The sequence below is a fragment of the Anneissia japonica genome, unplaced genomic scaffold, assembly GCF_011630105.1.
Source record: "Anneissia japonica isolate Jap-2015-1 unplaced genomic scaffold, ASM1163010v1 scaffold11144_len554210_cov170, whole genome shotgun sequence".
NCBI classification, from domain to species: Eukaryota; Metazoa; Echinodermata; class Crinoidea; order Comatulida; family Comatulidae; genus Anneissia; species Anneissia japonica.
This window is the reverse complement of record NW_022708762.1, coordinates 422,814-438,979: the sequence shown is the minus strand read 5'-3', so window position 1 is coordinate 438,979 and position 16,166 is coordinate 422,814. Positions and strand designations below refer to the sequence as shown.

General features: G+C 34.0%; 1 protein-coding gene across 1 annotated transcript in view; it reads right to left on the bottom strand.

Annotated features, from left to right (window-relative positions):
* Nucleotides 1-594: 594 nt before the first annotated feature.
* LOC117106560 (CD109 antigen-like) overlaps nt 595-16,166 on the bottom strand; it is a 51,854-nt gene continuing 36,282 nt past the window's right edge. The window contains exons 26-31 of the mRNA XM_033247943.1: nt 15,699-15,871; nt 12,179-12,338; nt 6,022-6,086; nt 3,040-3,128; nt 1,208-1,441; nt 595-806 (exon numbers count right to left, since the gene is read on the bottom strand). Of these exons, the coding sequence (XP_033103834.1) occupies nt 595-806; nt 1,208-1,441; nt 3,040-3,128; nt 6,022-6,086; nt 12,179-12,338; nt 15,699-15,871 (933 nt within the window). The remainder of the gene's footprint in view (nt 807-1,207; nt 1,442-3,039; nt 3,129-6,021; nt 6,087-12,178; nt 12,339-15,698; nt 15,872-16,166) is intronic.

The following is a 16,166-nucleotide window of genomic DNA, read 5'->3' as shown; positions in this document are numbered from 1 at the left end:
TCATAGCAAGACGAGGACCAGTTAGACAGGTGCGCTCAGATCAAGGTACAAATTTTATTGGAGCCATAAAGGAGTTGCGAGAGGCACTACAAGAAATGGACCAGGATGTAGTAAAGGCAGAAATGTTAAAGTTGAACTGTGATTGGATCTTAAACCCACCGTGTGCTAGTCACATGGGAGGGGTTTGGGAACGGATGATTAGGAGTACCCGAAACGTTCTGAACAATCTACTATTTATACATAAGGGTTTGTTTGATGACGAGATGTTACATACTTTCATGGTTGAAGCAGAGGCAATTGTGAATAGCAGACCATTGACCAGTTTGAATGAAGCTTCTATGGAGCCATTACGCCAAGCCATCTGCTCACTGCCAAGGCAAGTGTAGTGTTGCCACCGCCAGGAAAGTTTACACATACCGACCAGTACTGTAGCAGAAGGTGGCGTAGAGTTCAACATCTAGTAGAGGAATTTTGGAATAGGTGGAGAAAGGAATATGTGTCTAATCTACAAACCAGAAGCAAGTGGACAAAGGAGAGAAAAAATATGAAGATAGGCGACGTTATGCTTGTTATTGAAGAAAATGCACCTAGGAATCATTGGTCACTTGCAATTGCAACGTATCCCAGTGAAGACGGTCTTGTTCGAAAAGTGCAATTGTATGTTGGATCAAAGAAGGTCAAAATGGATCGACCTTTACACAAGTTAGTGTTTATTACTGGAGAAGATAAATAGCGAATTGGGGTTATCCCCGCCAAGGAGCCTAGCGCCGCCCTTTTGATACGAAGTTTCTTGCTGAAGATGACATCTGTAAGTAGTGTGGAATATGTGGAGCAATTACACAGACTGTTGTTTGCGATGTAAAAAAAAAAAAGCATTGATCTGAAGTTGATTTAATAGAACATTGTTGGACTGTTTGCGAATCATGGATTATGAAGATATTATTGCATCCTGTTTGATCAAGAGATGATCTTGTTGCTTATACCATTTGAGCATTTAGACAAAAAAAAAACATTCGTTTTGAACATTATATTTCTTTGTATTGTATTGTTGAACTTGTGTTATTGTTATACTGCTTGTAGGTAAATTTTGTTAAAAATTTAAGGGAGCCATGTGGTGAATATAGATTCATATAGGAGGCCCTTTGTTGGTTCATACATATATAACATACCTTGTAGTATAATAGATGTGTATAAGAGACAGGTCTACCTACACCTCTGTGAGGGTTGTTACATTCAATCTTTATCTCATTTACCTTTATATCATTGACTGGAATTGGATGGCCTGGTACATGCTTTATAGATATCATGTCAGGGTCTACAGTGCTGTATTCGGGTAGTGAATCTCGTAAATATCGCAGGTTAACGTCAGGACGTTTCTCTAGCTTGAGAACTTCAATCTTTCGTATGAGTGGACTGTACAAATCATACATGATTTCAACTCCTAAAAAAAAAAAAAAAAAACAAAAACAAACAAACAAAAAAAAAAAACAAACAAACAAAAAAACCAACACTCAACACAAACACACACAAGCAAGACGAGTCACGATTAAATTAATTTTTGTATTGCGAAACAAGGTGATTCCTGAGTTTATTGGTAAAAGACTTCACGGAAACTCAGTTCATAATTGAGGATGGTAATTTATTCCAGAGTATAGGACCAGTGTATCTAATATTGTGTTGAAAATATTTGGTGTTATGATTAGGTATGTGAATATAATTTCTGGATCGAGTATGATAATTGTGAATGGAGTGATTTAGGGTAAACATATTACACAGATGGTTAGGGAGAATAGAATTAATGGCAGTGTATAAGAAAGTACCTTGTTGAATATGGTTAATATCGGGGAGTTTGAGAAGGTTTAAATTGGAGAACAGGGTAGAGGAGTGAGACCGTGGTGGAGCGCCAGATATAAGTCTAATAGCTTTTTTTTTGAGAACTTGAAGTCTGTTAATATTGGATAAATAAGTATTGCCCCAAACAATGTTGCAGTAGCTCAAATAAGGAAGGATTAAAGAGCAGTAAAGAATACGAAGAATATTAGTGGGTACAAATGGGGATAATCTAAAAATAATACAAAGGCTTTTTGAAATTTTGTTTTCAATTTCGTGTATATGTTTTTTCCATGATAGGCCACTGTCAAGATGAACTCCTAAGAACTTAGCTGACTGAACAGAGGGTATGTCATAATTATCGATAAAAATTTTAAAAGGAGTGGTATCAATACATTTTAACTTTTGTGGGGTCCCAAACAAGATGAAGTTACATTTGTTATGGTTAATTGAAAGTTTATTAGCAGCAAAGTATTGGGACAAGGAAATCAGATTGGAGTTAACAGTATCAAATAATGATTGGATATCATGGTCAGAATAAAAAAACAGTGGTGTCATCAGCATAAAGGAAGAAATTAAGTAAGTTAGAGGATTGATGGATATCATTTATGTACAAAATGAAAAGGAGGGGACCCAGTAAAGAACCTTGAGGAACTCCTCAAGTGATTGGTCTGTAATTTGATATAGAGGTAGAATATTTAGTGCACTGGGTCCGGTTGGAGAGGTAACTTTTGAGAAGGGTAAGTGCGGGGCCACGAATTCCATAGTGAGATAATTTAAATAAGAGAATATTGTGATCAATTGTGTCGAAAGCCTTGGAGAGATCTATAAAAAGTCCAATTGCAAGATGGCGATTTTCAAATGCATTAACAATTTTGTTAGTAAGATCAATAAAGGCCATAGATGTACTATATCCTTTTCTGAAACCGAACTGCTTTTCATAAAGTATGTCATATTTCGAAATAAATGAGGAAACTCGATTGTAAATTACCTTTTTCAAGGCCTTCGAAAAAATTGATAGTATTGAAATTGGTCGATAGTTAGAAAGGTCAGATTTGATGCCCGATTTATAAATAGGGGTGACGCGTGCTAACTTCATCTTGTCTGGGAACACACCCTTAGTTAAGGCAATATTAAATATATGACATAGTGGACGAGAGATGAAATTAGTAATATATTTGATGGCTTTAGTATGGAAATCATCAATACCTGGGGATTTGTTGGTTTTAAAAGAGGCAAGTATTTTAATCACTTCAGCCTCATCAACTGGGGCAAGAAATATAGTGTTATGGGTTGGGCTAGGAAGAAAGTCTTTAAATGAGTTGTTAACATTGGGAATTTTGTTTGAAATGGAGGGTCCAATTTCGACAAAAAAAATTGTTAAAAGCATTAGAATTCTTCATCACAGTAAAAGGAGGTATTGGATTGTTCTCTACTTGTTTTATTGATTAAAAAATTAATGGTTTTCCAAGTTGCCTTGATATCATTTTTATGTTTTAGAAATTTATTTTGGAAATATTTTTTTTTGTATTTTTAATAATATTGTTTAATTTATTGCGGAATTCTTTGTAAGCTCTTCATTTTTGGTAGAGGGGCAGTGAAGAAATTTAGCATATAACTTCTGTTTATACTTGATTGATTTCAGCAAACCATTTGACATCCATGGTTTAATCTTACTCGGCTTTTTGGTAGAATTCAGTAGAGGAAAATGTTTGTCGTAAATTTTCTTTAATGTGGTTACAGAATTAAAATATGCTTTATCAGGGTCTTGACTACTTATGACTTCAGACCACTGTTGAGTGGACACGTCGTGACGGAAATTTTCTTGAATTTTTGTAATGACTGCTGACATTCCTGTTACATAAATCTTATAGCACCTTTGTTGATAATTCTGTGCTGGTAATATCTTGAGTTAGTATCCTACTTTTTTTCTAATACTATATTTTTTACTAATGATAAAAAGTCATTAAAAAAGATGTCATATTCTGTTGCAATTTGCTGATTTGTAATTTGTAATTATTAAGTTTTCAAAATTTCCTTATGCAGATGCATAAAGCAGGAAGCCTGAAAAAGAACAGTAGATGTATACATTACTGTAGTAGTGGTTATAGCCTGTCTCTTATACACATCTCATCCATGGTTTAATCTTACTCGGCTTTTTGGTAGAATTCAGTAGAGGAAAATGTTTGTCGTAAATTTTCTTTAATGTGGTTACAGAATTAAAATATGCTTTATCAGGGTCTTGACTACTTATGACTTCAGACCACTGTTAAGTGGACACGTCGTGACGGAAATTTTCTAAGGTGGTGGAATTAATTTTTCTAAATTTAAAACTCTCTTCCTTATTTGAGCCACTTACAGCACGTGAAAAATACAAAATATTAAAAACAGGGAGATGATCAGTTATGTCGCTATAAATTAATCCGCTCAAATTAGGAAAGTCTAATTGATTAGTAATGATATTATCTAATAGTGTAGCTGAATTTTTCGTGATACGAGATGGTCTGTGTATGCGGGGTAGATAATGGTTGCCAAAAAAGGAGTTAACCAAGAAGCGGGCACCGTTATCTGACTCATGCTTCAGAATGTCAATATTGAGGTCTCCCATAATGTAGACAATTTTTGTTTGGAAAGAACACTGTCAAGTTCATTAGTAAATTGAAAAGTGTCAAGGGAGGGGGATCTATAGACGGTTCCGACGACAATGTTTTTGCGATGGGGTTTTGTAATCTCAATAAAAATTGATTCACAGTTAGAGGGGTTAAGACGGAGGTCATGTCTAGTAAAAAATGGGAGACTATTATGAATATACATGGCTACTCCTCCACCGTCATTTATTCTATGGTGGGAGACAAAATTATAATTGGGGAGCTGTATTAGAGGATTATCATACTTGAGCCAGGTTTCGCTCTCTCCAATTATATCAAAAGGTAGTTTGAGCGAAGTTAAAAGGTGTTTCATTTGATCAAAATTTTTTAGAATGCTTCTAGAATTGAAATGAATGGTAGAAAAAATATCATTTAATGTTTCAGTGATAGGGAACTCATCAGGGTCGTAATACTCTGACATGCTTTGTTTGTTATTAGAAAAGAAATGAGGATCGGGATCTATATTGGAGGTAAAATCATCTGAATTGTTAATGCAAGGGGAAAAACATAGGTTGGATAATCGGTCAGGACTCGTGGTGCTGTTACAACAACAATTAACATTCGACATAATAAAACACACACACACAAAACAAGTCGGTCAAAGGAAAAAGAACAATTAAAATAGCAACAGTTAAAAAAAAATTTTTTTGGAAGTCAGAAGTATAAAATAAATTGGAATAAAAAAGCTCAAAAGTATCCAAAATTGCAAAAAGAGAATGCCAGAGACTAAAGGAGGCCTAAGTAAGTAGGTTGTAAAATAAAGTCAATAATAATAGAAAAAAATAATAATGATAAAAAATAAATAGGCCTAAGTGATTAATAAAATAACCAAGATCAGCTTTAGTAAACAATAATAAATATAATCATTGTCAGGGATGACAATTATAATAAAGATTAAAAAAAAAAAAAAAATAAAAAAATAACCAAAAATAGAAGGCAAATAAGAAAAATTAAAATTATTAAAGGAAATAATGAAGTCATAAATATAATAATAATAGAATAAATAAGTACCAAACAACAATGTTAATATAATAACAAAAAAGATAATAATGAATAACAATGAAAAGTTGCTGATGCTCATCATACTGTCTTATGAGTATCTGAGCATACTTATATGTGTAGCAACGCTGCCTAGGAAAATTGGTTTAAGGATTTCTTTTTAAATTGCTAAGGGATTTAATGTGAATATATTTCATCTTAAAGCGAAATTTGACACTGCGCCTTGAGCACTCTTGTTGAGATGTGTGCACATTATAAATCCTTATTATTATTATAGAATAAAAAACATTAAATTCTTTGACATTGAAGTTGAGTTTGGCTTTACTGGACTAAATAGGCAATAATAAATCTGTACTATTCAAAGTCTCGTAGCTCTTTAGTGTGCCTGCGTCTACTTAGCTTTTTATTCTTACGATGAGACATACGTGGGTCCAGATCAACAACAATTAAATATGAATTATTATTAATATTATTATTATTATATATATATATATATATATATATATATATATATATATTTATTTATTTATTTATAAAGTCATACCATATGAATCCCAAGAAGCAGGCAACAAACACAACCACCTCTGCAACTAGTTGTAGATTCATTGCCTATAAGAAAATAATGATTAGCAAATAAGTACACACACACACACACCCACCCTTCCACATATACACACACCCACACACACACATATATATATATATATATTTATATATATATATATATAATATATATATATATATGTGTGTGGGGGTATATATATATTCAATTTATCTATCGAAAGATTTATATGATAACACAGCTTTTGTATAATGCCACCAAGGCCTGGCGATGAGAATCCACCAGCTTTGAAAAAGTATCAAATAATAAAAAAATTGTTGGCTTAGTATTTCTCATAAATAAAACATTTATTCTTAAATTTAGCCAAAAAAGCCATAGAAATAACTTTTTTGGTATTCCTTGTGTCTCAACATTAATATAATGTGTCATCATACACCTCATTTGATAGGTAATTTTAATAGCCACAAAAAAAAAAATCAAAAAAAATCACGAAAACCACTTGCCATGGAGAGCTTAATTATGTCTGAAACCTATGGCAAGAGATCTTAATCATAAACATGATGTAAGTTGGCAAAAATTGTGAAAAATAATTATTTCCACTAATTTTTGGTAAAAAAGTTTTAAAACCTATTAACTACTTGTCGTAGAAAGCTAAATTAGGCCTATGTGTCAAACTGAAGACAATGGTCATATTTTATATTTAATATTAAGGTCTTAATCATAAACATGGTGTTAGTTGGCAAAAATAGAGAAAATAGTGATTTTTACTAATTTTTGTTTAAAAAAAATGTTTATATTCAAGGTAATGGAGGTTTTATCATAAACATGCTGGCATAAATTATGTAAACTTGATAAAATAGATAAAATAGTGATTATAATTCAATTTTGGAAAAAGACACACACACACAAAATTAAAACGCCAATATTTCATAAACCACTTGTCATAAAAGCTATGTATCAAATACTGAAGGCAGGAGTCATGTTTAGATGTATGACCATTTTGTAAAAGATATCAAATCTAAATTACGAAACGGAACTATACAATATCTACGATAGCATAACGACTTTACATATTTTATGTGCAAATATGATTTACAAAAATCAGTTCTCTACAATTTATGTACTGTAATATCTATATTTTCATCCATCTCGTCCTAACTCTGAAGATCATCTTCTTCCTACAGGTTATTTTTTTTTGTTTTTTTGACCAACTGCATCCATCATACAATCTCTAAACTATTCCAATCAAAATCTTATAAAGTTTAATCTGCACACAAAATGTGTAATGACTTTATGCTATCGTAGATAGTGTATTGTTTCATTACATAAATTAGATTGTATATCTTTTACGAATAATGGTCATACATTTATATTTTTTTCTCATTTTTGACACTAAAAATTAATTAAAATACTATTTTTTCTATTTTTGCCGACTTGCCACTATGTTTATCATTAACATATTCGTTATATTGAATATTAACATGACCTTAGCCTTCAGTTTGATACATAATTTAGCTTTCTATAAAAAAAATACCAAAAATAGGTGAAAATTACTATTTTTTCAATATTTTCCAACATACATCCTATTTTTGACTAAGGCTTCCATTATGTTGAATATAAACATGACCCTAGCGATCAGTTTGATACATAATTTAGCTCTCTATGACAAGTGATTTTTGAGATATCATTTTTTGTGAATTTTACAAAAAATAACTGAGAAAATTAATAATTTTCTCTTTTTTTACCAACTTACACCATTTTTTACTACCATTTTTTTTACTAAGACTTCCATTATATTGAATATAAACATGCCTCTTGCCATATGCCTCTTGCCATCAGTTTGATACATAATTTAGCTCTTTATGACAAGTGGTTTCGAGATAGCTTTTTTTTGTGATTTTTATTTACCAAAATAAGTGGATATTATTATTTTCTCTATTTTGTGCCAACCGTTACACCATGTTTTTGACACCGACTTCCATTATGTTGAATATAAACTTGCCATCAGTTTGATACATAATTTAGTTCTCTATGACAGGTGGCTTTCGAGATTTTTGTGTGATTTTTTACCAAAATGAGTGAAAATCACTATTTTCTCATTAAAACCTGTATGTGTGAAGGAAAATCAAAATTCTTTTTGATATTATTGTGATCCTATGTAATAGAGGCAGTTTTTAAAGTTGCTTGGACAAAAATCTGAAGTAGGCTTATTTGTAATTAACATATTGGTAATTAATTGAAATAGAAATATGAAATTTTATCAAAAAATGTAAAGAATATGGAGTATTTTTTTCTAAATATTTTGGAAAATAATTACCAAAATCACTTTTAGTGATAATCACTATTTAGTATTATCTCTCTGATTTAAAATGAGCCTCATTCAAATATTCAATATGTTATCAAATGCTGAGCTCTAAAATATAGATATTGGCTAAATTTGGTTAAAAAAGTATGTCAGTGACCTCTGACCTCGAAGCGCACCGCTCACAACACGACTTGGTGTTTCAGGTGTACCACGGTATGTCCCGCGCAAAAATCATATTAAGACCAATGGTAAAATATGTGCACTAAATCGACTCATCTCTCAGAATACAGTACTACTTTCCGCACGTTTGATCTTTTATTTTAAAATTGGCGCATTATATCAGCTGTCTCTTATACACATCTAGATGTGTATAAGAGACAGATTGTACAGAGTATACTTTCATAACAAACTTAGCTTGCTGTCTCCAATTGTTAACTATATAAATGACAGAAAATATACCAATCAGATAAAAGGTAAACAGATGGTCAAATAGAAGATATAACGTCTGTGATGAGCCAAAAATATACATTTAATAATAAATAATACTAATAATAATGCCATCTTATCAGGCGCACGTATCCATCTCTTTGTAGAGCTGCTCGCGGCGACGTTTGCCACTTGAAGAGTGTACATGTAGCATTTGTTCTGCATGGACATTTAATACCCTAAGTGCTTACTTTAGGTAAGTTGGTTTACAATGGATCTTTCGGTGCAGGAACTAGTAATAACTACAGTAACTGAACAAGAATGCCGAGTTGTGTACTTACGTGGCCGGGTTTTCTGTAACAGCTATAGTAACCTATCTCATTCGAACGACATCCAATACTAGCAAACATAAAACCAATTATTCATATTTATTGAATATTAAACCGGACAATTGTATTAATAAGGGAGGAGACGGCGGTTTTCAGAGTAAATAGAAAGTTATTTTTTTGCACACTAAATGATTATGGATATCGTATAATTTATCAACAATGGAATAGTAACATAAGATACACACAATAATATATTTTTTAAATATTATTATAGCAAAGCTGTGTATATTGAAATTGTAAATTAAATCTTATAATTTCCTATGTATATAATGGTATGGTCGAAACATGTTAAGGAGAATCACAACAATTATTTAATATATTCCATGAAATGTAATTTCATTATTTTTGCATTCATCTCGAGAATTTGTAGGGCTACTAAATATGTGTAAATTGTTCGTGTCTTATCTGGTCTATTGCACTTCAAAAACCATAGAAATAATGTTACTTCCATTCAATTCAGACACAGCTTAATTCTAACAATCTAATACATTATAGTATTATAATGGCTTACAATATTTAAAGAAATATTTTGTGGCAAAGTTGTCTCAGGCGCCCAAGAGTCTAGTAATTATTAGGGAGCGTTTGATTGCACGACGACGGGTAGGACGTAGAACATAATGACGTCACTAAAGGTCCACTGCGCATGCGGGAACATGAAGTTCTCCTCGAAGCAATGTTTTGTTGCAGTGCCATCTCGCTGCTGGTGCCGACGCATTTGGCCCTTTCGTAAGCCCGTCGTGCCAACCCTGAGCCGGCGTGCCTAAAATGGTGAAGTTTATACACATGCGCTAGAATTTTGAGTCGTAAACGCGATCGAGATTGTGAAAATAAACTCAATCTAATAGTTGTCAAAATTTCGTCAAAATCGAAAACCCATCGCTCGGATGTTCCTTCTTCACAAACTCGATCGTTTTTACGACGAAGCAAAATTCTAGCTCATGTGTAGAAACTACATCATTTTGGGCACGGTGGCTCATGTTGGCACGACGGGTTTACGAAAGGGCCGAATGCTTCGGCGCATCCTCGACTCTATGTTGAATCAGCATGGACATGCCAGACTGACACAGATTAAAAATTATATAATTAATTTCAAAACCCATCAACAACTTTTGTGTGAGGTTAAACCTCCTAAAACAAATTTAGAAAAAAAATCGAACATATGTTTAAGTTCAAATTAGTGTTTTATGTGTGCCGTGGTACAAAATATCTTTATAGACTGAACTGCACTATATTGCAGAATAGTGTGTAGGCCTATCTATCCAGAAACCCATGAGCCCCAAATATTTTTCCATAATAAATAAGGAACAACTTGTAAGTACTATAAATAAAGTATATTTGACCTAAACAATTTTAAAACTAAAATTAATATGGGTTACATATATTCCATGATCATAATATAGTTAAAACATTCGTAATTCTTAGCTATGTTGTGCATGACGCAAGACAGATGCCAGCTTAAAATAGTGTAGGTATTTGGATATTTGCAAAATATATATTAAATAAAGAACCATTTCCCTTTCTGACTGAAATGATGTTTTACCATGTAAGTAATTTCAAATAGTATATCAGACACAACATATAGTAATTATCAATGTATAATCAAAGATAATAAATAGAAGATAGAGCAGTTCGCGATATAGTGAAACATCGAGAGCGTCCATGGAGCAATTTTCCTCCATCCTAGAAACGGCGCTATGTTTATAATCAATAAATAAATTCAAGGCACCACTCGAGTTTGTTTGTTTCCTTAGTTTCTCCACTTCGTAAACAGTCACAATTTTCCTTCATTCTAGAGAGGGCGGACGTTCCATCAATTTTAATGCAATATACGCGAAGAGCTCATTCTTCTGCTATTAAAGTTTTTTGGTATAATCCAGACGAACTTCTCAAGGCACTTCTTATATTGGATACAGAATCCAACGTACACAACGTGCAATCTCTTTTATTTTCTTGAGAGTATTCCCAATTATACGTGTAATTTAGCACTACCAGTTCCATTCCAAATCACCTGCTACAAGTGATTGATCTATACAAGTCCTTTAACAATTTCCCTAAGTCTAAAATCTTAGGGTTTTTATTGACACCTGTTGATAATAATCTAGAGGTGGTAATTCACACCTAAGAGAAAACCAGTGAGAAAACAGCTTATAATGAGTGCAATTGTATTTAGTAGGGGATTTGGGCTTGTGTGAAGCACCCCAGCAGAAGGTTTTCCATTGGTACCTCTCTCTCCGGCACTCAGGGTAACCACCTCCCCGCAGTTTCGGCACAATTCTCTTATATCGCTTTTCATCAGAGTATCAGACACATAAAACGTGGTCATTTGTTCGTCTATTAAAGAAAAATGATACGAAGATAAAAACAAACTCCCCAAAGACTTTTACCATTATACTTCTCTATCTTTTATATGCTTCTTGTTATATTTGCTATTGATGTTTTATATTATTAGGCTGTAAAAAGGTAATTACACACATCTAAACTGTAGCAATTAATCTATTTGGGAATAAAAGTTTACTATGATTACCAGTATATTGATAATAAACGCGCAATTTTAAATATTATACATTTCCAAAACATGCTAAATAACAAATGACATAAATAGTTTGAGGGTTACCTAAGTTTTCGGACTTATATAGATACTTATACATTACACATAGTAATATATATATAGAGTATAGTATAAAGTATATGTATGGAGAATAGTAAAAATACCTGTCTCTTATACACATCTAGATGTGTATAAGAGACAGAACGTACACAAAATATGAGAAATGTGGACCTATTCTTTGTGGACCCAAGAGAAAAATTGTGTGGGACTGTCCCAACTGTCTCAATAGCTGGCCACAGTATTGTCAGCAGTACAGTTCGGACTATATAGGCCTATATGTTAACAAGCAAAAGAACATAAACATAAACATAAATAAAAATAACCAGCTGATCAGCTAACCAGCTACATACGATATCATGATTTTAAGATATTACAATGTTAAGCAAAATATATCTTGGAAGATGCTGTTACCTTGTCAAGATACAGGTTAACGAATCTCGTCTGAATCTCATAGTTTTGCAAAGTGACAATCTTCGACAGTTCAATTTTTAACTTATCCTCATCCACCTCAAATCCTGATGGAATGCCAATTTCCATGATTGACATTCCGCTTTCCGCCTCCTTGATATATCTAAATGAAGTAAAGCAAATTTAGCATTCGTTATTAAATATTTTGTTCTATAATCTACCACGGACAAAATTAACACTTTTATTAATCATGCTAAGGTAATTAATGGCTGTGAGTTAGCAAAAGGTTTCTTTTATTATACATTTTTAAGTATTTACGGATATTAATAATTCAGTTGATTTATGGTTGTTTATAAATGGTATATTATGATAAATCTCATATTCGAAAATATAATACTGAATAAAAATGTATTTAAAACCTTAGGGTTTCTAATGAATTTACATTTGTTGATCTCATTACATTTGTTGATATCTATAAATGCATAATAGAGAACTATTTAACACTTTAAAAGCGGTTCTTTATCATAGCTCCATGCAACATACATTTCATTAATATTGATAGATAACCATAAATTTAATTACAATAAAGAACATGCTGCATTTTTCTCCGTTAGCAGAAATGGTCAAAGCACCCGAGTTTTTGAAAAATAACTCGGGTAATAATTCTTGCTGGTTTGTTGAAAAGCTTTGGTTCTTAAATTTATTTTTGCCACGAAGCCAATGAGATTACGTTTTAGAAGTGAGTGATTGTAATGGTTGGTTGCTTGTTTGCATTCGGATGGCTATAATGTCACCAGCCAGCCGGCTTTGAGGACTCTCTTGTTAACTCCCAATGGACATTCTTAGAACCAATTAAGCTAAGTTTATGGAGCTGCTGATAGCTCCCTCTTACGGAGCCACCGGGACATGGTTAAAGAAAATATTAAACTATTTCGAGGGAACGAAATAATATTTCGATTTCGTTCCCTTGAAATATTAATTCGTTCCCTTCGAAATAGTATTTCGATCTTTCGAAATATTATTTCGTTCCCTCGAAATTATATATCTTTCCCTCGAAGTAATATTTCGTTCCCTTGAAATATTCGAGGGAACGAAAGAAACAAATTGAACGAGAAACAAATTGTATGTATTTTCTACATACCGTATTAGTAGACTCTAATATCGATTAAATAAGCTTTGAAACTCTTAAATTGTCAAAATTTAAAAACTGTCTAAAACTTTTAATTGCAGCTCGGCCTTTGCTTGCTTTCGTCGGGAAATCTGACCCCTCATCGGGGGCATCTAGCCCCCCCCCCGTCGGGAAAATCCTGGCACCACCCTGACAAACAGCCGACGCCGAAGGAACTGTGGGCGTACAATATACGAAATATTATTTCGAGGGAACGAAATAGTATTTCGAGGGAACGAAATATTATTTCGATGGAACGAAATATTATTTCGAGGGAACGAAATAATATTTCAAGGGAACGAAATAATATTTCGAGGGAACGAAATAATATTTCGAAGGAATAAGAAATAATATTTCGAGGGAACGAAATAATATTTCGTTCGAACGAAATATTATTTCATTCGAACGAAATGATTCGTTCCCTCGAAATATTATTTCGTTCTCTCGAAATAGTTTAATATTTTCTTTAACCATGTCCCTTTAGGGGCTCCGTACCCTCTGGACCATCTGACAGCTCACTCTCAACTATCTGACAGCTTACTATGGACCATTTCTGCTAACGGAAACTTATGCCTCATGAACCGTTTGACACACCGTAAATGACAGTTGCTGCTAACTTAAACACTATGAATAAAGTTTAGTTCAGTTGTCTAAACTAAGCAGGGTATTATGTTATTTTTTTATTGGATATGCCAATAGTAAAATTAATGAATTTGCAAGTGGAAATCCTTCACAAAACCAAATTATAAGTTTTTGTTCGTGAACAAAAATCCTTTTATCATGACAGGAATTGTACCCAGGACCCTGGGCAACGGCGGCGGAAGCGGGGGGGGGGAGGGGGCCATCTGTCTCTTATACACATCTAGATGGGCCTGCCCCCCCCCCCCCCGACTTTTGTGACTGTTCCCAGCACCAGTGATAAACATTTTACGAAGATGTATAGTTTAAAGTGTAACTGATTGGCTTACAGTAAACCTTCAAACCAGTGTAATATAACCACATTTAAACTCTAATTTAACGAAAACAATAAGATACTTAATTATTTTATTTTATTTTAATTCACATTCGACAGCGGGGAGCCCGAATGAGCTTCAAGTCATCGGCATACATTAAGCATTGTGAGCTTAGATTTAACGGGAGATCGTTTATGAATAGGTTAAAAAGTAGAGGGCCTAAGATGGTTCCTTGTGGAACTCCAGATTTAACGGGGAGCCAGGTGGAAAAAGCTCCTTCCAAAATTACCCGTTGCTCACGCTCACTAAGATAACTGACAAGGAGCTTTAACAAATTACCAGTTTTAGTATTAACAATTAGGCCTGTCTGAAGGTTAACTACAGAATTTACAGTACACTGTAGTTAATGTGTTATAGGTTGTAAAACTGTATGGAGTAAAAAAAAAATGTATCCCGCTTTTAATCTGAGAGTGCCATTTCCGGCCATCTAGAGGTGCCATAATCATAATAACAACAGTTGTGGGGCTGAGGCGGGTGGACATTATATTTACGCAAGACTCTCCCTGGAACCCCTCTATTTCGACTTTGTGGACCCGCCACAGTTGGAGTATCATTTCCGAGCTTAGCTTATAGAAGGGTAATTTTTATCCATCGGGGGAAAAGGAGCTAGCTAAATTTTTCAATTTTTTTAATGGAGATTATAAGGAAAATTATATTCAAATTTTAAGTCTAAGAGTGTAATTTCCAGCCATCTAGAGGTGCCATAATCACAAATTTTCTTGCCTCAGCCCCAACCATGGTGGGGCTGATGTGGTATAGATTCTCCATCTGCTGAAGTACCCAGTGGCGGATTCAAGGGGACCCAGACGGCCCGCCCCCCGCCCTCCTATATTGTTCAATAAAAAAAAAATGGAGATATAATGATAATTATATTCAAATTTTGTGTCTGGAAGTGCAATTTCCGGCCATCTAAAGGTGTCATAATCACAAATGTTCTTACCTCAGCCCCAACCATGGTGGGGCTGAGGTAGTACAGATCTTCTATCTGTCAAAGTACCCTCCCTGGGCCCTTCTATTTCGAATTCCTGGATCCGCCACTGGAAATTACAACTAATATGAAAATCATATTACAGTAGCTTGATGCCTATAAAATAACTTATAAAATTCACCAAACTTCGTAAAATATCCGTAGCTTCCAGGAGGCTTCGCCCCCTGAACCCCCACCGGGGCGGGGGGGCTTGGCGGCCCCCAGCCTGGATGCTCTTTTCGCTCGCATACTCGACCTTATTAAGTGGCCCCCCACTTTCATAAACGTTCCGGCGCCGTTGACCCTGGGATTGGAAGGCAAGCATCTTAACCACAAAGCTACATCTCCACTCACAACTATGAACATTAGACTTACTTCCCGCAAACCTTGAGCTGGATGCTGTTTGGAACTACGTCGATCACTGTTAACACAACATCAAATGCTGGTACCTGGTTAACCTCTTCCACATTGTAGGAAACAGTGAATTGAACTAGGCAGGAACCATTGCCAGAGACTGATATATCAACTGAGCCAGATAGTACAGGGATCTAAAAGAAATGGTTTAATTGACATAACAAAAATAAATCTGTAATACTAACGGACGTCAGTTTAACATTGACAATAATATTTCGTATATATCTGCCTACATTTACTGACGTTAGCGCATTTTCTCAGTGCCGTTGATGGTCCGAGTGTCGGAAATTATACGTCGCACTAGGGTCATTCCATGTCAAATCAACCAGAGGTCCCCAGGTGACCCCCTCAGATTTTAATGAAATTTGGTCAGAATGATGATATGTTGCTCATATGAACACATGCAAAATTTGAAAGTCATACTCCATG